Raw genomic sequence first — 22,253 nt, 5'->3', positions numbered from 1 at the left:
GACTCTGTTCCATTGATACCTATTTGTCTATTTTTTTAAAAAAGATTTTATTTATTTTAGAGGGGGAGAGAGAGAGAGCAAGTGGGGGGAGGGAGAGGAACAAGCAGACTCCGCTCCACGCTCCGCACTGAGCCCAGCTCTAGGCTGGATCTCAGGACCCTGAGATCATGACCTAAGCCAAAATCAAGAGTTGGATGCTTAACCAACTGAGCCACCCAGGCACCCCTATTTGTCTGTTTTTATGCTAGTAGCACATTGTTTTGATTAATGTAACATTATAGTAAGTCTTAAAATTATGTAGTGTGGTTCCTCCAGTTTTAGGCTTTGTCAGCATTGTTTGGGTTATTTTAGTTCTTTTGCTTTTTCCTATAAATTTTAGAATCATCATGTCTGTATCTACAAAAATTCTACTGGGGGATTTTGATATACAATTGTAGATGGCATTTCTTTAGCACTTTAAAAATGTTGAGCCACTTCCTCCTGGCCTCCATGGCTCTGATGAGAAATCTGCAGCCATACAGAATCATTGTTCTATATATGTAACATGTGTGGCTGCTTTCAGGATTTTTCCTTAGTTTGGTTTTCAACATTTTAATTATGCTGGATCTGAATGTGTAATGCTTTGGACTTATCCTTTTAGGAGTCTTCTAAGTTTCTTGAATATGTAGATTTTAAATCTTCCACTGAACTTGGAAAGTTTTTAGCACTATTACTTCCCTGAAGTAATTTTTTTTTTTTTGCACTGAACTCTTTTCTTTCCTTCTTTGGGGACTCTGATGCTCATAAATACTAGACCCTTTGCTCCTGTCTCATAGATCCCTGAGGCTTTATTCATTCTTTTTTTCCAATATTTTTTCTTTCTGTTATTGAAGTTAGATAAATTCTATTGATCTATCTTTGGTTTACTGACTTTCTTCTGTTATTTTTATTCTACTATTGAGCCCATTCAGTATGTTTATTTTAATTATTATATTTTTCTTTTTTAAATTGATTTTTCCAGCTTTACTGAGGTATGATTGACAAAAGTTGCATATAGGTAAGGTGTACAACATGATGTTTTGGTACACATATACATTGTAAAACGATTACATACCCATTACCTCACATAGTTACTATTTGTGTATGTGTGTGTGTGTTGAGAACACTTGAGAACTGCTCTCTTAGCAAATTTCAGGTGTACAGTACATTATTATTAACTATAGTCACCATGCGTATATTAGGTCTCCAGAACTTATTCATCTTATAACTGAAAGTTTGTACTCCCCTTGACCAGCATCTCTCCATTTCTCCCATTCTCCTAATTATTGTATTTTTCAATTCTAAAAATTTTATTTTGGTTTCCTTTTGTCTTATATTTCTTGGCTGAGACTTTCTATCTTGCCATTTGTTTCAAAAGAATTTGCCCGTTGTTCTTGGAACATTTTTGTAGTAGCTGCTTATGAAGTCTTGATCAGGTATCTGTCATCTTGGCATTGGTATCTATTATCTTTTCCCATGTGAGGTGAGATTTTTCTAGTTCTTCATATACCTGGTAATTTCAGATTATATCATGGACATTTTGAATATAGTGTTATAAGACTCAGGGTCTTGTGTAAATCCTATGATGAACGTTGCTATTTTTCTTTTACCAGGCAATTAATGCAGTTGGGTTCAAGCTACAAATTCTACCAGTCTTTTTTTTTTTTTTTTTAATATTTTATTTATTTATTTGACAGAGAGAGACACAGCGAGAGAGGGAACACAAGCAGGGGGAGTGGGAGAGGGAGAAGCAGGCTTCCCGCGGAGCAGGGAGCCCAACGCGGGGCTCAATCCCAGGACCCTGGGATCACGACCTGAGCCGAAGGCAGACGCTTAACAACTGAGCCACCCAGGCGCCCTCAAATTCTACCAGTCTTTTGTGGACCTTGGTTTCAGTGTTTGTCATTTCCAAAATCTTGGCAGTACTGTTTGCATCTGCCCTGTGAATGTGCCACCCAGTAGCCAGTCTGGCACCTGGGTAGGGGTCTGTCCCTTAGTTCTTTATATCTTTGCTATGCTGTTTAGATTATGTTCAAACAGGTACAGCTTCGAGGTGAACTTTGGAATTCATACGCAACTTTCTGGAGGAGCTTTCCCAAGCTCCTCCCTCTCTGAGATTGTCCTGGCACTTTTTGGTTCCCTGAGTTTCCCCTTTTGGCTCCTCTTGCCAGAAAGCTGGAGCTTTCATTACCCTACTCTGCCGGCACTTCCTATGCCCACAGCTGGGCTACACATCAAAAGCACAGAGAGAGAAACAAACCAAAAAAAACAAAACATGGCGGTCTTGGGCCACACCTCCTCTGGTTGGAGAAGTTTTACCTCCTTCAGTATTTTAGGTCCTTGAGATTACTGGTGCAACCACTACTACAAGATAACCTGGGTACAAAAGTATGGAGGCAAGCGGGAGAAAAAAAGATATATGGGGGACTTCTCCCATTCTCTCTTGAGTGTTAGCCAAAACATGAGAGCTTCTGGAGTTTCCGCTGATCCTGGTACCCACTTCTGGGTTTATGGACTTGCTTGAGTCTAGGCCAGGGAATATCAGGAAAAAAATGGGAAACTCACCACCAGTTAGTAGTACTGGAATTCTTATCTTCCCCTATCTTCCTGCCCCCGTAGACTTTTTAGAGTCCACATGCATTCGGTCCAGGTTTTATCTCTGCATTCAGTGGTGGAGACAGGGTGGAGTGTGCTTCCTCCATCATAGTCTGAATCAGAACTTGGCACTTTGTTAATTTTTGTTTTTTTAAAAAATTTTTCTCATAAAAATGGTACGTCTTCATTATAGAAAACTTGGAAAGTAAAGATAAAACAAAGAAAGCTAAAATTTTCTGTAAATTCATGAACTGAGGAAAACTTTATTTCATATTTTCCATTTTAACAATAAAAATGAATTAGATAATAAATGAAATCATGTTGTAATCATTTTAACCATTTAAAAAATTTTAAGACCCAGATATTATTGACTTGATCTAATGTTGTTTTTACTAAATTTTCTTTTTCTAAATAGATAGAAAATCTTTATCCTCAAGCTGGCTGGGTTGAAATTGATCCCGATGTTCTCTGGCTTCAGTTTGTAACTGTAATAAAGGAATCTGTTAAAGGTAATTAGGCTTGCAAAAATAAAAATAATAAAGTGTATTTTGTTTGTAGTAAGAGTGTTCCTCAGTCTGTAGAATTTTATGGGTTTCCTAAATTATAATTACAGGAATGTTGTTTTACTGGGGTAAAATTTCCTAGTATTTTTTCAGCAGACATCTGTGGTTAATAGTTAACCACTTTGTCAAGGAAAGGTAACAGCAACTCTCTCTGTCCTCTGGTTTAAATCTTTTTTCAATACAGTATAAAGGTTCATTTTCCTTCTTCATTCCAGGTTGTGGCTAGTGCTCATTCGACTTCTGTTATGTACAAAATACTAGAGGGTTATAAACAAAATTAGAACCCACAGTTCCTGCTCTCAGGAATTTACAGCTTTATTCCTTTTTTTTTTTTTTTAAGATTTTATTTATTCATTCGAGAGAGAGAATGAGAGAGAGAGAGCACAAACAAGGGGAGGGGTAGAGGAAGAGGGAAAAGCAGGCTCCTTGCCAGGCTCTGCTCATGACCTGAGCCAAAGGCAGATGCTTAACCTGCTGAGCCACCCAGGTGCCCCGAGTTACCTTTATTGTTAAACAAGTTTTTATTTTTGTTTTCATTTTTTTGTGTGGCCTCTTGATGCAAAGTCTTGGCCATAGTCACGGTGGGAAATATTAGCTCTTTTCTTTCTTTCTTTCTTAAATTTTCTTTTTTTTTTTAAGATTTTATTTATTTATTTGACACAGAGAGACACAGCAAGAGGGGGAACACACAGGGGGAGTGGGAGAGGGAGAAGCAGGCTTCCTACCGAGCAGGAAGCCTGATGCGGAACTCGATCCCAGGACCCTGGGACCATGACCTGAGCCGAAGGCAGACACTTAACGACTGAGCCACCCAGGCGCGCGCGCTCGCTCGCTCGCTCGCTTGCTTGCTTGCTTGCTTGCTTTTTTTTTTTTTTTTTTTTTGTTAGAGAGAGCACACACAAGCAGGGGGTGCAGAGCCAGAGGGAGAAGCAGGCTTCCCTCTGAGCAGTAAGCCCGATGTGGGGCTCAATCCCAGGACCCCGGGATCGTGACCTGACCCGAAGCCAGATGCTTAACCTACTGAGCCACCCAGGCGCCCGAAATCTTAGCCCTTTAAGGACATTTTCAGTGCAACTTTCTTTAAGAATGTGGCAAAAGCTGACTTGTAAATGTGAATTCTAAAAGATCTTTTACTTCGTGCTCGCTTCGGCAGCACATATACTAAAAGATCTTTTACTTCATTTTTGTGGCTCAGTTGCTTCTCCTTCTTGCCTTTTTGGTTTGAAATACTTCAAAATTTACTTAAAAAGCTGCAAGAATAGTACATGGAACACCTGTTTGCCTTTCCCAGATTCAAACATGTTAAGCAGTGTTTACCATTCTTTACAAACTCTTTTTTTGACCCGGTTAAAAGGGTTGGTTTGACATAATAACCTGTTGTCCCTAAATACATCAGCATTATCTCCAAAAGAAAGGAGAATTCTCTTATATAAACACACTGCACATATCACAGAGGAAATTTAACATTAATACAGTAATATTTTCTAATACTTAATCTTCAATATTCCTCTTATCTCAGTCATTAATCACTTTTTTCCAATCCAGAATGCATCCAAATGTGAGGCATTGCATTTAGCAATCAGTCTGTCTGGTCTTTATTTATTTATTTATTTATTTATTTATTTATTTATTTACTAGTCTCTTTTAATCTAGAGCATGTTATTCATGGTATTGACAGTTTTCAGAGGTATAGACCAGTTTATTAGACGGTTCTGCATTTTGCTGTTGTCTTGATTTATTTCCCCATGATTAGATTCAGGTTAAATATTTTGGGGAGGAGTACTGTACTGGGGGTGATTTGTCTTTCTTGGTGCTCAAATTGAAGTGGTACCTAATTTTCCTAGCGGGATAAATTACTCTTCTAAAAGAGCATCACAAAAAAATACTCCAGTAGCTATATTTTAAGAACTATGAACCAGAGAGACCATGTTTTTTTTTCTTTTTTTTAAAGATTTTGTTTATTTATTTGACAGAGAGAGAGATAGCGAGAGAGAGAGAGAGAGAGAGAGAGCGCACAACCAGGGGGAGCAGCAGAGGGAGAGGGAGAAGCAGGCTCCCTGCTGAGCAAGGAACCAGACACAGATTGGATCCCAGGACCCTGGGATCATGACCTGAGCTGAAGGCAGACGCTTAACAGACTTAGCCACCCAGGGGCCCCAGAAAGACCATGTTTTTATTTGCATCTTAGCATCTGTTTGTTGGAAAATAAGATCTAAGCTTCAGTAATTATACTATTTTCCCTGGGAGTTTTCCTTTATTGTCATCAACCAGCTTCTATTATGGTATGGTGACCTTATTCCTATTCAGGAATAACAATTTGGGACAAGCAAGCTATGGCAAAAACCATAGGCAAGTCCAGCAAACAAAGGAAAGGAATGTTATTTTGTGGAAAAGGAGAAAGAGGTTGGGAAGGATTGTTTTTAACTATAGTCCATTGGAGAAAGGCAAGAGTTTGGGGTAATGATGGTTTTTCATTGGCTGGGGTAGTAGATTTATTATAGGAGATGCAAAGTACATCTTTTCCTGTTAGGACCTATAATTGCTGATTCTTTCCTGCTGAGGAGTCTTCTCTTGGGGTCTGTAATTGGTAGGTCTTCCTGTAATTGACCCAGTGGTATGGCCCTGACTACGTTTTAGAGAGGTTTCCCTTTATTAATTTTCATAGGTTGATCATTACTTGAATTAAGATCAGTCTTTTAGTGTTATCAAGAAGAAAATACAATCCAACTTACTTTGAGTAGTGTTTGCTTTTTTTCTAACATTTAAAGCAAAAAGCCCATTTTGTTATTATTAGAATATGAACTTTTTCCCTTTAAGTAAGAAATTACTACAAAGTCATCTTAGTAATGCTTCCTTCATTAGCTCCAATTATGTTACTAAATGCTAAACCCAGATGTTTTTCTTAAATATTATATTGGATGATTTATTTCCCATGCTGTAATATTGTAAAGAAAAACTTCACTGGCTTTTAAACAATGTGTTTTACCTATCTTTATTTTTAGCTGCAGGAATAGAGATGAATCAAATTGTTGGTCTTGGCATTTCAACACAGAGAGCAACTTTTATTACGTGGAACAAGTAAGTGCATTGTGTGCTAAGCATTCTGTTGCTGGGTTCGTACCACAGTGAATATGTTGCTACGTTGCTGTGAAACCTTTTTGGAGAGTTTTAAATTGGTGAATTAATAGCAGTTTACTTGGATAAGAGAGATGAAAGTGGGCCTACTTTCTGGCATTGTAAAATACGCTCCCTGCATGTTATCTGGACTTGACTTACATAAAATGATAACAATAAAAAGTATTGTTACTGTCATTAAAATTCTCCACTCCTTTCTTTTGACATAAGTTAGTTTTTCAAATAAGCATGGATTGAAATCTTAAAAATTAGCTTATAACGAAAAAGATTCAGGAGAGCCTAACAAGTTTCATAAACACAATTCTATAATTATGGTTTATGTTTTCAGTCTACTCCAAATTTAGTATTTAAGTACCTACAGCATATGAGGTATGTGTAAATTAAACACAATTATAATGGCTACCGTATAGTGAATATCTATGATATTTCAGGTTCTATTATCCTAACAAACAAACTTGTTATTTAGGTATTATGTCTTTTTTACAGAGAAAGAAACCAGGGCTCAGTGAGATAAGTAAGTGGTTCAAGGCCACTCAGTTAATAAATAGAGTCAAGGTTCCAGATTTGTTTTTTGACCCCAAACATGCTCTTTCTACTATGCCCGTATTGCCGTCAACATGAGTTTCTTTAAACTTTTTTTTAATATTTTATTTATTTATTTGAAAGAGAGAAAGAGAGAGCGAGAGAGAGCATGAGAATGGGGTGAGGGTTAGAGGGAGAAGCAGGCTGCCCGCTGAGCAGGGAGCCAGATGCAGGGCTGGATCCCGGCACTCCAGGATCATGCATGACCTGAGCCAAAGGCAGATGCTTAACTGACTGAGCCACCCAGGTTCCCCAACATGAGTTTCTTCAAAAACAATAACAACAACCACAAAACTCTATAAAATGTTTCTTTGTTAGAAAGCACTAGACTCCAAAGGGCATCTTGAGCATGGGGCAGTGGGGAAGAAAAGTAGTAGATATAAGAAGTAGGGATAAGTGTAAGAAACGTAATCGGGCTGAATTCACAAGATCTTGGCCATTATTTCAGTATTAGGTTAGAGGAAGAAGTTTAACTTTACCAATATTTCTGGCCTTGATGTTTGGGGGGATATGATTGAAATTATAGAGAACATTAGAGGAGGAATGAGTTAGATGGTGATGAGGGTGGGTGGAAGGGAATATGATAAAAGTGTTTGGTTTGGGACATGTGAATGTGGAGATACCCCAAAGGTGGTTAGAACGTCTGTCTGGTTTAACTAAGGCATGACTCATTTCCTCTAGATAAGTGCTCTTTCTTTCAGGGCATATGTATCTCAGATGGTTGCCTGCATCTGCAGTCCCCCTCTGCCTTCCCCAAACTTCCCACCCAGTGTGTTGGGCATAGCAAGTCAGATGAAAGAAAAAAGGAACGAAAGTCATCTGTGTAGATGTAGTTTCTAAATAGTGGCGCCATTGACATTTTGGGCCAATGATTCCTTGTTGTTGGGGGCTATCCTGGGCATTGTAGGGTGTTTAGCAGCATCCCTGGTCTCTGCCCACCAGATACCAGTAGCACCCCACACCCCTAGTTCTTACAACCGAAACATCTCCAGACATTGCCCAGTGTCCCCTGGGGGACAGAATCACTCCCAGTTGAGAATTGTTGACATAGAGTCTGGAGAAATAGGTGTGTTCTCTGATAGAGATTATATGGATAGAAAAAAAAGAAGACTGAGGATTTGGACAATGAATATTCACCCCTCCCCCCACCTTAAAGGGGGTCAGAAAGCAAAAAGCTGGCATGATGGGACAAACACAAATCTGGGAAGTAGGTGGTATGGAAGTAGGGGCAAGGGAGTGTTCCTAGGGAAATAACCGACTAGAAGTGTTGTGTTTTGTTGGATTTGGAGATTAGGTCATTGACCACAGAGATTGTTTTCATCGAAACCTAGATAGCAGGTCATTCATGACAAGGAGGTCAAAATGTTAGGAAGCGAAGTTTTTATGTGGCAATAAGACCATATCTCACTTTTGGAAGAAATAGAGTCAGATTCCAAGACGGTTCACCTCCCTTACTGGTGGTGGTGTCCCTGTGAAAGGGTAAGATTTCTTCCTAAGACAATTGTGAGTTTTCTCCTTGGCTATCCTTTTTTGAGATGTTTGTATTCTTTCGTGAGTCTCGGAAACTTTTTTTTAAAAAAGATTTTATTTATTTATTTGACAGAGAGAGACACAGTGAGAGAGGGAACACAAGCAGGGAGAGTGGGAGAGGGAGAAGCAGGCTTCCCGCTGAGCAGGGAGCCCGATGCGGGGCTCGATCCCAGGATCCTGGGATCATGACCTGAGCCAAACAGACACTGAACGACTGAGCCACCCAGGCGCCCTGAGTCTTGGAAACTTTTTCCAAAAAAAACCCCACACAAGGCTTTGTGCTTCTTTTACCTTAAAATAATGGGGTCCTAAAATAATGCTCCCCGAGTCCTGGTGAGCCGCTGGAGCACATAATGTTGGCAGATCTACGAGCTGTACAACAAAGAACTGAGATGCAGCACAGAAGTGGCATGGCTCTGAGCCAGCAGGAAGTACTTCGTGCTCATTTTCTGGAGAAAGAGTGACGGACAGGACCCTGGCACGGTCTACTGTGCATTCCAGTCCCGGCCTGCACCTCCTCTCCCCAGCTCACTGTTTCTTTCTCCTGCAGTCACGGCCATAGTCCTGTTGTCTTGACCATACAGACATTATTTTCTGGTTGTTGCTGTCAGGAAGTCTAAAACTTTGGACTTTGTTTTCGTTTTTCTCCTTCCCCCTCCTTTAGATGCCAGGAAGCTTGGTCTTTGCGTTTTCTTCATATTCTTCAGGTTAAAAATTTTTTTTCAATATATTTAATCAGTGGTGTGTTTAGCCTGCATCTTAAAATAACAAAATGATATCTCCTCCATTTTGGTTGTTTTAAATTCCTTTTGTCCTAAAATACCTGAGCTGTTTTGTTTCTTCCATCTCTGCATCTCTCAGGGAGGCTTCTGCCAGGTAACCTCAGATCAGGGTGTGTGCCAATTAGTAACATAAACTGGGAGTCATGCAAGCAAACTGAGATTCACTCAGGAACCATTTGAGGACTTACAGGGAGTAAGGCACTGTGCCGGCTGCTGAGCTGAATATGAAAATGAGTACGAATACCAGCCCTCAAGGAATTTACAGTCTCATAATACAAGTATACAAATGAGTCTGTGTTCCCACAGCACCAAATATATCTTTTATTGTAATACCTGATACTTGTGTTAATGGTTCTTACCAATTATGACACAAATATATTAAGAGCCATGGAATGGCAGAATGTGTTAGAGAGGTTTAAGGCAACTCATTTATGATATTGTTATTGATGTTTTCCCTCCATTTCCCCTTTTATTATTGACAGAGATAAAACAAACCCAAATCACTGCTAAGGGAATATTAGAATATGTGCTACTTCTTGAGATCAGTATTCTAGATTGTCTTCCACCATGTTATGAACTAATGATGTCACTTTCCTCTTGTGATCTTCTCCCCGTCTTTGTTCTTCAGCTGTACTAGCATCTTAACACATCATGCTTCATCCTGTCTGAGAACCTTTGAGCATGTAATATATTTTGTCAGGAGAGTTCGACCTCCTTGTTTGTTCCCACTGATCCTTCAGAGCTCAATTCTATTGTCATTTCTCAAAGAAGTCTTTCCTGACCCCTGCACTGTGCAAGGTGTCCCTGTTAAATATACTCATGTTGTTTCTCCTTCAGAGGACTTATTATCTGTAGTAAGCAAGCAGTTGAGTAATTAAGTATTTCTTTGGTTTCTCTGGTAGAGAATATATTCATAGGAGCAAAGATGCCATATCCCTTTCTTCATAGCTATGTCCCCACCTCCTGGCACAAATTGCTGGGTAAGCATTTGATGAATCAGTGATTAAAAATCAGATTTAAGTATGTAAGTAGATGCTATTGTGTGTAGAATGGCATCAGAGAATCATATATGCATAGATTTCATTTCTGTCAGACACAGTCTGATAGTCCTCATTGATAGCAGCCTTCATTTATCAAATACTTCTTTGGTGTCTGTGCTAGGGGGTGAGAATCTGAAAGTGAATAGACTGTGTCTTCAGGAGGCTCACAGTCCAGTGGGGGATACAGTGTGAGCCTAGATTGTTAGGGTGCAGGCTGGTAGACATCTGCCTAGTAGAACTGCCGTGTACCTGGTAATGAAGGAGCTAAAGAGGGGCACTGAATAGCTTAGAAGGCGGAATGAGGGAGGGTTTTACAGAGTCATTTGTGCCAAGCGTTGTAGGATGAGTAGGAGTTTTCTAAGTAAGACTCAGCAGTACTGTGGCATTCAAGGGGTAAAATAAGGAAGGCACCACTCCCAGGTGAATCCAGGTAGATAGTGGATTTGAGGGGAATGAGACTAAGTCTGAGAAATTTTTTTGAAGGCTATTGTTTATTCAGTTCTCTGCTTTCATATCTAAAAACACTCCTCGGGCGCCTGGGTGGCTCAGTTGGTTAAGCGACTGCCTTCAGCTCAGGTCATGATCCTGGAGTCCCTGGATCGAGTCCCGCATCGGGCTCCCTGCTCGGCGGGGAGTCTGCTTCTCCCTCTGACCCTCCCCCCTTTCATGTGCTTGCTCTCTCTCTCTCAAATAAATAAATAAAATCTTTAAAAAAATAAAAAATAAAAAAAAATAAAAACACTCCTCACCCCCACTTACTCTATTCCTTTACCATGCCAGTGTTTCATAGCATGATCCTTACATGAAATGATAGTTTTAATTACTCATTTGTTCCCCCCTCCCCCATTAAAGGGTAGACTACAGGGATGTTATGGAATCCCTTTGTAGATTTAGGATGACCCCTCTTCCCCCTAGTTTTTGGCTGAAGCAGCTAAAAGCTATCATTAACTCAGGTGTGGCACAGTGGAGGAAGAGGGGCAGCAGGTTTGGGTGGACGTGTTGCATTTGAGATGGCATGGAGCAAACTTGGGAGATCTGTGGAAGGTAGCTGTTTGTGAGGGGATGGAACTTAAGTGAACGTCTGGCCCTAGAGATGTAGTGAGGTGAATAGTCCTGTGGTGACTGCATTCATGGATGTGGGTCAGATTTGTTTTTAGAGAGAGCAGCTAGTTAAAAAGAGAAGGGGGCCAAGGATGTAACCCTCAGCAGGCACCAGCATTTAAATGGCAGTCTAAGGAAGAAAAATCTGCAAAGGAAACTAAAAACATATACTTAGAGAGGTAGGAGGAGAAACAGCACAATGATATCATGGAAGCTTAGGAAAGTGACAGTTTTAGGTAGGAAGAAGTGATTGTCAGGAGTCAATATTGCAGAAAGGTCAAGTTAAATTGAAAAGGATCCTGTAAATCTGGAAATTAGGAAAGCAATGGTTACCATAGTGAATGTAATTTTCTTTTTTCTTTTTTTTTTTTTTTTAAGATTTTATTTATTTATTTGACAGAGAGGTAGTGAGAGCAGGAACACAAGCAGGGGGAGTGGGAGAGGGAGAAGCAGGTTTTCTGCCGAGCAGGGAGCCCGATGCGGGACTCGATCCCAGGACCCTGGGATCATGACCTGAGCCGAAGGCAGCCGCTTAACGACTGAGCCACCCAGGCGCCCCGTGAATGTAATTTTCATGAATGATTAGAAATCTAAATTGCATTTGAATTGTGTTCAGTTGAGGTAATGGGAGGTGATGAGGAAACATTGAAGGGGCTTAGTCAGGTGTGGGGGTCATCCTGGGTCAGGAGAGATGTTTTTGGTTCTGTTTCAAAGATGGGGAGATGTAAGCATGTGTAGAACAGAGAGTTGATGGAATATTGATGAAATGAAGTGATGGAAGAGTCGGGAAGCATGGGTATAGAGGGTACTGGTGGAGCTGCGAGCCTGAGACGTGAGAGGAAAAGCTTTTCCTCTGACCCAAAAGAGAAGTGGAAGAAGTGGGGAGTTGAGGAAAGTCATTCCTGTGTTTTTACTTCCTTTGAGAAGCAGGTGGCCATGCTGGCCTAGGGCTTAAGAAATCTGGTGAAAATTAAGATGTGCCATTTGCGGGGCATGGGGAGGAAACTAATGAGGGACAAGAGAAAGACTTTTATCATTTTAAGTGACTCTGAGAACATAGCCAAGGTTATATTGTATATATATGGATTGGTATCAGTTCACAAGATTCTGGCATTGAAGTAGACACAGAAGAAAGCTGGAATGATCCCAGGTTAGGTGTTGGAAAGGTAGATGGTTAACTTGAAAGGGAAGAGGTAAAGAGTGACATTGTGCAGAATAGTGGAGAAGGAATCTGTGAGGGTTGGTCAAAGCAAGCACTGAGTTGGAAAGAGAGGTTGTAGTAAACTATTTCAGAACTCTAGAACCTGATCAGGCCTTATAACAACTAGGGGATGGTGGATGAAGGTAGAGGCTACTATTCTCAGGTAAGTGGTGTGTGCAAACCGGCAATCATCCTTTACTCCTCAGCCCTGCTTCGGGTGTGAGGAAAGCAGCTCGCATTCCTGGAGTGAGTAGCTGGTGCCGGGGCAGGCAGACGGGACATTGTCCTACAAAAATTTGAGTGTGTATGCTCTGGTGGATTTGATCGTGCCCTACAGGACTGGCACAGATGCTTACCTATATTCCGGCCCTCTCAGCTGCAGTCACTTTCTTAAGCTGTATCTGTTGGAAGACTTAAAGGGCCAGTACCTTTGGGGGTTTTTTAGAGCCAGACATTTAAGAAAATCTTTGTTAGGTCACTAGCTGATCACAGAGGTAACAGAAGGTGCAGAAACTTCAGAGACCACACATAACAAGGAATACACACTTCGCAAAAATAGTTTGAAAAAGTCACAAGCTGGCAACTCCAACCCTCAACGAAGAAAAATCAGCAATCCCTGAGGAGTGGGAAAATCAGATTTCTAGAGTTATCACATTTGTTTTCAAAGGCATAAGTTTTAAACATCTCACTGACTGAAGAAATTAGTCACAATTTAAGGAACATTTGATGAATTAATCTGTTAAAAACTAAAATTACACATTAAGATATAAAATTGCACAATATAAATAGTATAATTTAAACCTATATGATTCAGGATTCATGACATTTCCTCATAACCACTTTCAACTCCTTAATTACTGTCTCTTTCCTATAAACAGCACCTCTTAGTTCTCAGCCTTATAAGTTATTAAGCAAGGTGCATTTTTATTTTTATTTTTACTTTTTAATTTTTTTTTTTAAAGATTTTATTTACTTATTTGAGAGAGAGAGAGATAGCAAGAGAGAGCACGAGAAGCGGGGAGAGGAAGAAGCAGGCTCCCTGCTTAGCATGGAGCCCGATGCGGGACTCCATCCCAGGACCCTGGGATCACGACCTGAGCCAAAGGCAGACGCTTAACTGACTGAGCCACCCAGGCACCCCAAGGTGCATTTTTATATATTAAACTAACAAAAAGAAAAATCAGTCTGGGTGAGATTATGGCAGAAGTGTTTCACTTATGCCTTACTATCTTATTTTATAATATATTTGTTTTCATATAAAATTAATGTCTCCAAATAGTTATCAAGTATATCCAATGCTCCAGACACGCCCCAAAGCACCATCTGATATAGGCACTGTAGCTGAGAAGGCATTAAAAGTATTATAGTAGTCATGGGGCGCCTGGGTGGCTCAGATGGTTAAGCGTCTGCCTTTGGCTCGGGTCATGATACCAGGGTCCTGGGATCGAGCCCCACGTCGGGCTCCTGGCTCAGCGGGGAGTCTGCTTCTTCCTCTCCCTCTGCCTCTGCCTCTCCCCCTGCTCATGCTCTCTCTCTAACTCTGTGTCTCAAATGAATAAATAAAATCTTTAAAAAAATAAAATAAAGGGTGCCTGGGTGGCTCAGATGGTTAAGCGTCTGCCTTCGGCTCAGGTCATGATCCCAGGGTCCTGGGATCGAGTCCCACATCAGGCTCCCTGCTCCTCGGGAGCCTGCTTCTCCCTCTGCCTCTCTCTCTCTCTCTGTCTCTCATGAATGAATAAATAAAATCTTTAAAAAAAAAAAAAGAGCTAAAAAAAATAAATAAATAAAATAAAATAAAATAAAGAAAAAAAAGAAAAAGTATTATAGTAGTCAATATGCAGTATTGGTTATAACATCAAATATTTCAGGTTTGGCCACATATGAGGAGCTGGAAATTGTCTTACCTTTTGACTCAGTAATCTCACACTTAGGAGTGAGGGAGATTTGGGGGAAATAACCCAACAGAAGCAACAGCAGCACATCAAAATTTGGCCTTAGGAAATAGGGTCACTGTGGATGTAATTACTTAAATTAGGATGAGGTCATAATCAGTAGGGTGGATTTGTAATGCAGTATGACTAGTGTCCTCATACAAAGATGGCCACATGAAGACAGACACACACAGAATGCCCTGTGGAGGAGGAGGAGGGTCGGAGTGATGCACCTATGAGTCAAGGAATGCCAAAGATTGCTGCAGACCACCAGAAACTTAGGATGAGGCAAGGAAGGATTCCCTTACAGGTTTCAGAGGGAGTTGGCCCTGGCAACACCATGATTTTGGATGTCTAGCCTCCAGAACTATGAGACAATAAACTGCTGTTGTCTTAAGCCACATAGTCTGTGGTGCTTTGTTATGTCAGCCTAAGGAAACAAATACAATGGTCAATTGATTTTTGACAAGGCTGCCAAGACCAGGCAATGCAGAAAGAACCATCTTTTCAACAAATGATGCTGAGAAAACTGGATGTCCATGTGCAAAATATGCATGTGGACCCTTACCTTACATCATAGACAAAAATTAACTTAAAAAATGAATTGAAGACTAAATTTAAAAGATAAGGATACAAAACTCTTTTTTTTTGTGAAGATTTTATTTATTTATTTATTTGAGAGAGACACAGCGAGAGAGAGAACATGAGCAGAGGGAGTGGGAGAGGGAGAAGCAGGCTTCCCGCCGAGCAGGGAGCCTGATGTGGGACTCGATCCCAGGACACTGGGACCATGACCTGAGCTGAAGGCAGATGCTTAACGACTGAGCCACCCATGTGCCCAAGACTATGAAACTCTTAGAAGAAAGCATACAGGAAAATTTTCATGGCTGTGGATGTAGGATTGATTCTTAAATGGCACCAAAAGCACAGCTAACAAAACAAAACAAAAATAGATAAATTGAACTTCATCAATATCAGAAACTTATATGCATCAGAAAACACTATTAAGATATTTTCATATTTTTGACAATTTTTCCTTAATTTTCTTTTTTTTTTAAAGATTTTATTTATTTATTTGACAGAGAGAGACAGCAAGAGAAAGAACACAAGCAGGGGGAGTGGGAGAGGGAGAAGCAGGCTTCCAGCTGAGCAGGGAGCCCGATTCGGGGCTCGATCCCAGGACCCTGGGATCATGACCTGAGCCAAAGGCAGACGCTTAATGAATGAGCCACCCAGGCGCCCCTTCTTTAATTTTCTTAACTACTGAATTCCCCAAAGTATAAAAATTGCCCTAAATTTAATCATAAATAACAAGAAATAAAGCCATGTTGAAATTATTTTGACAGAATGTGCAATTTGCATTTTTTTTTTAAAGATTTTATTTATTTATTTGAGACAGAGAGAATGAGAGAGAGAGAGAGCACATGAGAGGAGGGAGGGTCAGAGGGAGAAGCAGGCTCCTCGCCGAGCAGGGAGCCTGATGCGGGACTCAATCCCGGGACTCCAGGATCATGACCTGAGCTGAAGGCAGTCGCTTAACCAAATGAGCCAGCCAGGTGCCCTGCAATTTGCATTTTAAAAATGTGTCTGGAAAAATTTATAGTCATCGATATCTTAAATGTGCTGTAAGATTTCTGGAAACTGACTGCAGCATGTAATATGGAAGGCGTGTATCTTGGTGTGCATCTTGGTGTGTTTGGTTTGTAATTTCATCTATAGGAAAATAGGAAAATCATTTCTCTGATTTGTACTAATGATAATGGTGACAGTTTGGATCACTGAAGGAAAAAGAAGTGAAACGTTCATGATGTAGGTGAATGCTGTGATTCTCATTAATAGAGGTGAAAAATGGGGGGAGGGAGGACACGATGAAGAGAGTAAAAAGAAAAACTCACATAATGGTAGAAAATATTTATTTGCAAGTCATGTATTTGATAAAGAATTAATATTTAGAATATATAAAGAACTCCTACAACTCAACAGCAAAAAACCAAATAACCCAATTCATAAATGGACAGAGGACTGGAATAATATACAAATAGCCAATAAGCACATGGAAAGATGTACAATATCATTAGCCATTGGGGAAGAACATATCAAAACCACAATGAGGTATCACTTCACACCCACCAGGATGGCTATAATTTAAAAAATGGAGAATTACAAGTGTTGGCGAGGATGTGGAAACACTGGAACTCTTGTATACTGGTGGTGGGGATGTAAAATGGTGCAGCCAACTGTGGGAAAAAGTTCGGCAGTTCTTCAAAAAGTAGACTTACCACGTGACCCAGCAATTCTGATCCTAAGTATATGCCCAAAGGGAGTGGAAACAGGGACTCAAACAGGTACAGCAGTGTTTATAGCAACATTATTCACAGTGGCAAGAAGCTGGAAACAACCCAAATGTTAGGAAATAATGGTAATGGTAACATAGAACATTGTGAACTGTACTTAATGCTACTGAACTGTGCACTTCAACATGCTTAAAATGGCAAATTTCATGTTATGTGTATTTTACCATAATTTTTAAAAAAAGAGAGAAGTCAAGGGGTAGAGCGTATGATAGGTCACGGGATGCAGGAAAGGAAGGAAGCCTGGGAGAGGTTGGTAGGAAGAATAGGGAATGTTTGAGGGATTAAAGGCTGCAGTGAGGTTGAAGGGAAGGCATTTAGAGAGTAAAATTGAGAGACCTGGAATAATGGCAAGAGGTGTTGACTAATATATTGGAATGTTAGAATTTCAGGAGTAGAATGTTTCCAGGTTCGTAAAGTTGAGGACATGCCCTTGAGTGTGGACTGCTTAAGAAGTGTGGAAAAGGACAGTCTACAGAATTGAACATGGTGAACCCACACAGGAGGGCACCTGGAAACGGTTAGAAAGCGAGTCTGAGTTGGATGTCGAAGATTAGTAGATGTCTGTGGTCGAATCTGCAGGAGCCAAAAAAGGAAATGATTTATTTCTACTATATTTCTTAGTTCTGTACTTATATTGCAATGTTGACCCAGAGATTGTTGAATTTCTTTTTATTGGACACATTTTGATAAGCCTGGTAGGTTGCCAGTGGCTAAGCCAGTCATAAAGTTGAGAGATGTAGAAATAGGTTTAGGCAATATTTCAGCTCTTCTGTAGGTACAGAGGTTTTGATTTGATTGTGTGTGTCAGGTACAACGAAGGGGGAAAGCACTGGCTTCTTGTTTTTTAAAGTGTAAAAACATGTCTTTAAAGGCCTTTTCTTAAATTTGTTTTGTTTTAGAAGTGTGCACATTGTACTGCTTTAAAAAGTATATATTTTCCGTTAGAATTTGGTCTAGAATTTCATCCTATGCATCATATTATAATTGTTACAAAATGTATTCAATTTATAAAATAAAAAGTCATTCAGCAAGCCCCATCTAATTAAATCATACTTTGAGATTCCAGTATGCCTCTAATTTTGTTTTCTGTTATGGCAGATCTTTTATTTAGTATAGCCTCTGATTTATAGTGAGTCTCAAAATACTGTTTCTGTCATTCTTAGGAAAACGGGAAATCATTTTCACAACTTCATTAGTTGGCAAGACCTAAGAGCTGTTGAACTTATAAAGTCTTGGAATAATTCCCTCATAATGAAGGTAATCTTTTTCTTATCTCCTGTGGTTTGGATGTTACTATTTTCCCTGTAGATGTCCCTTAACTGTAGGCTTAAGTGTATAATCTCCCACCTGTATTGTTTCAGGACGTTGAGAAGAGAATACACATACGCACGCTCCTCACATCAGTGAAACTCCGTAATAGTCACCCAAAAGCATATGAGGTAGACTCAAGTACTTAATTAATTACACTTCAGGAAACCCTGAGGAGGTTTAGGATGGCCCAGATGTTCTCACGAGAGTGAGATAATTCATGTTGCCATTCTTGGAGAAATAGACAAGATGCAGACTATGTCCAGAAAAAATACAGAAATGTCCAAATTTCATCCTCTTTTGTTATAAATAAAGTGGAGAATGGATATCGAGATGGATAACTAGCAGACTGCCACGAGCTCTTAACCTGATGCCTACCACAGTGGTCGCAAATGACAAAGCTGATGACCATGATGATGACAGCCGTGGTGGTGGCAGTGTACGTGTGGGATTGCTGAGTCAGAGGGTAAGACAATTGTCTAAACGTGGCCAAACCTGCAGTATGTGATGTTATAATCAACACTGCGCATTCCCTGTTGCATATTGCAATAGCACGTGTTCGAATGCCGCACAGCTAAATGCCTCCTCAGCATAGAGTGCCTGTGGCAGATGGTGCTTCAGGGAGTATCTGGAGCATCGGTTTTACTCCAAAACTATTTGGAGACATTAATTTTAGATGAAAACAAACATGAAGATATTATGGAATATATGCATGAGTGGAAGACACTTTTGCCATAATCTCACCCACATTGGTTTTTCTTTTGTTAGTTTAATATATGAAAATGCACCTTGCTTTAATAACTCGTAAGGCTGAGAACTGAGAGGTGCTGTTTACAGGAAAGAGAAATTAAGGAGTCAAAAATAATTATAAGGAAATGTCATGAACTTTGAATGGTATAATTTAAAATTATACTATTTATAATGTGTAATTCTGTATCTTAATGGATAATTTTAGTTTTTAATAGGTCAATTCACCAAACATTTCTTAGGTTAGTCAGTGAGGTATTCAAAACTTTTATTCCTTCAAAAATAAGTTTTGACTTTGAAAACATTTACTTCTGTAGGACAAACCCCAAGTCTCAAATGTAAAACTGACTTCAAGCACAAAACTCGGCCTTTAAAGCACTTTATCTACTTGATATTGAGCATGCGCATGATGTAAGCTTTGGCTTCTCTTAGGAGAAAAATGTACACAGACTCTTGGAGTTTAGCACACATGATTCCAGGGCCTGTCTTGACACTGAGAGAACCGTTCCTACTCTGCACTCATCCTATACTGGATGCTTTTTTTCTTTTTTAAGGATTTTATTTTTAAGTAATCTCTACATAGGGCTCAAACTTAAAAGCCCAAGATCAATAGTTGCATGCTCTACCGTCTGAGCCAGCCAGGCACCCCTATGCTGGATGCTCATGGGTTAGTGATTGAGGCTCATGGAAATGTTGAGGGTGTATATGCCAGAGATGAAACCAAAGCCATTCATTTAGCCAGTGCTAGCTCCAAGCAAACTGGTGAAGTATTTGATGTGTGTTGGCAGTCTCCTGGCACCATTGTTTTCCTCCGGTTCTTCCAGCACCCATGCTTCCTCTCACTCTTGTTCTGATTCTTTCTTAATGGTTGCTAAAAGGCTTCTCTTTGCTTTTCGCATAAAATCCCAACTCCTTACCATGGATTGGCCCTGTCTACAGCTCTGACCACTTCCCAGACCCTTCCTCCCTGAAGCTGCTAAGGATTCAGCTCCAGCTTTGTCAGGGTGGTTTTGTTCTTATAGCACCGAAGCTCTCTCTTACCTTAAGGCCTTCATACCCTCAGGGGGCTCTCTCCGCCATCATGACTGGATTCTTCTCATCTTCCCGGGTGCAGCTCATATGCCATCTCCTCTGTGTGAGCCCTTTTCTGCCATCCCATTTATAGAGTAGCGTGTCCGCACTTCTCTATCCAGTCTCCACCATACTGTCCTTTCTTTCACAGGACTTAGAACATTTCCAAGATTTTGAGACATACATTTTTTTTAATTGAAATTTTAATTGAGGTAATTATAGATTCACATGCAGTTGTAAGAAATAATACAGGGATCCCTTATAGGCTTTGCAGTTTCTCTCAATGGTAACATTTTACAAAACTATACTATACTGTCACAACCAGGATATTGACATTAATACAATCTATAGATCTTATTCAGATTTCCCCAGTTTTACTTGTACTTGCGTATGTGTGTGTTATAATTTCTGTACAGTTTTTTTCCTATGTTCGTGTATCCACCACCAGAATCAAGACGCTGAATAGTACCTTCATTACAAGGGTCCCTCATGTTGCTCTTTTATAACCACATCCTCTCTCTTCTGTGCACTCCCCACGCTCTTCCCATCCCTCGCTCCTTGCAACCACTAATCTGTCCTCCATTAAATATTTTTTCTCACTTCAAAAATATTATATACGTAGAGTGATGCATGGGGTTTGCTTTTTTCACTTAGTGTAATTCCCTGGAGAATCCAAGTTGTACGAGTATCAATAGCTTGTTTCTTTTTATTGCTGAGTTGTATTCAGTGGTACATATGCATCACCTGTTTAAGGACATCTGTGCAAATTCCAGTTTTTGGCTATTACAAATAGAGCTGTTTTGAAAATCTGTGTACAGAATTTTATGTGAACATAAGTTTTCATTTCTCTAGGATAATACCCCAGGGGTACAATTAATTGCTAGGTCAAATGGTAATTGCATGTTTTGTTTTATAAGAAACTGTCAGTCTTTTTCCAGAGTAGCCGCATCATTTACATTCTCACCAGCAATGTATGAATTATAAGACATACATTTCTTTTTTCCAATTTCAAAAGGGTGATTTTTTAAGAAGGATTTTTTTGTTTGTTTGTTTGGGTTTTTTTAGGGTGGTTTTTTTTTTTTTTAAAGGATTTATTTTTAAGTATCTCTCCACCCAGTGTGGGGCATGAACTCACAACCCCAAGATCAAGAGTTGCGTGCTCTACCGACTGAGTCAGCCAGGCACCCCAAGCAGGATGTATTTTTAACCATTAATTTTTAAAAATCATTTTAACCATCAATTATATCTTAGCATTATATCACAATTTAAATAGCAGGATTTCTTTCCTTTTTTTGGTGGCACATTTAATATTGGTTTATTTTACATTCATTGCCTTTTTAGATTATTTCACTTATTGACTTGATTACTTGTCTGTCTCTTCCCACTAGAATGTAAATTTCAAGAAGGCAGAGATTCTGCCTATATTGTTCATTCTGCTTTCTCAAGGCCTAGCACAGTCCTTGGTACATAGAAGGTACTCAATAAATATTTGTTTTTGTTTTTGTTTTTTTAAAGATTTTATTTATTTATTTGAGAGAGAGAGAGAAACAGCATGAGAGGGGAGAGGGTCAGAGGGAGAAGCAGGCTCCCCGCTGAGCCGGGAGCCCGATGTGGGACTCGATCCCAGGACTCCGGGACCATGACCTGAGCCGAAGGCAGTCGCTTAACCAACTGAGCCACCCAGGCGCCCTCAATAAATATTTGTTAAATGTAAAAACAAAATGTTAATTGTTCATATGTTGATTAAAAGTGCAGGTGTAAGAACTCTTCATACTTTTTGTATGCCTCCCCCAGGTATCTGTATTTTAATAGAAGATCACTGAAGGATATTAAATGTAATTTTTTTAATAGAAGAAAGTATAGTGTTCTTAGGAAGGAAGAACCTCTTTCAGTTTGAAGCATTCTTATCATATAACACAGCAGAAGGATTATGGGTGGTCATTTTATATACTTTCAGAAACTCTTATTTTTTAATAAACTGCAAAATATAAAGAAACACAGAAGGTTTGAAGGGTATAAACTTCCAGTTATAAGATGAATAAGGTCTGAGGATCTAATGTATAACATGATGACCATAGTTGATAACACTGTATTATATAGTTGAGATTTGGGCGCCTGGGTGGCTCAGTTGGTTGGGCGACTGCCTTCGGCTCAGGTCATGAAACTGGAGTCCCTGGATTGAGTCCCAAATCGGGCTCCCTGCTCAGCAAGGAACCTGCTTCTCCCTCTGACCCTCCCCCCTCTCATATGCTCGCTCTCTCTCGTTCTCTCTGTCTCAAAAAAAAAAAAAAA

At 39.8% G+C, this 22,253-nt stretch overlaps 1 protein-coding gene across 5 annotated transcripts in view; it reads left to right on the top strand.

Moving 5' to 3' along the window:
- The window catches only part of GK5 (glycerol kinase 5), an 81,521-nt gene that overhangs the window by 5,543 nt on the left and 53,725 nt on the right, over positions 1–22,253 (top strand). For 3 of the 5 annotated variants that reach the window (XM_081827364.1, XM_081827360.1, XM_081827373.1), the window contains 3 exons: positions 3,029–3,122; positions 6,179–6,254; positions 17,999–18,092. In XM_081827364.1, the coding sequence (XP_081683490.1) occupies positions 3,029–3,122; positions 6,179–6,254; positions 17,999–18,092 (264 nt within the window). Of the gene's footprint in view, positions 1–3,028; positions 3,123–6,178; positions 6,255–17,998; positions 18,093–18,458; positions 18,610–22,253 lie in introns of those variants that run through there. The other 2 variants (XM_081827378.1, XM_081827380.1) reach the window with 2 other exon arrangements.

This window comes from Leptonychotes weddellii, chromosome 1 (assembly GCF_054177405.1).
Source record: "Leptonychotes weddellii isolate Sample4059 chromosome 1, ASM5417740v2, whole genome shotgun sequence".
NCBI classification, from domain to species: Eukaryota; Metazoa; Chordata; class Mammalia; order Carnivora; family Phocidae; genus Leptonychotes; species Leptonychotes weddellii.
Note: the sequence above shows the minus strand (reverse complement) of the source record. Positions and strands in the feature narration are given on the sequence as shown.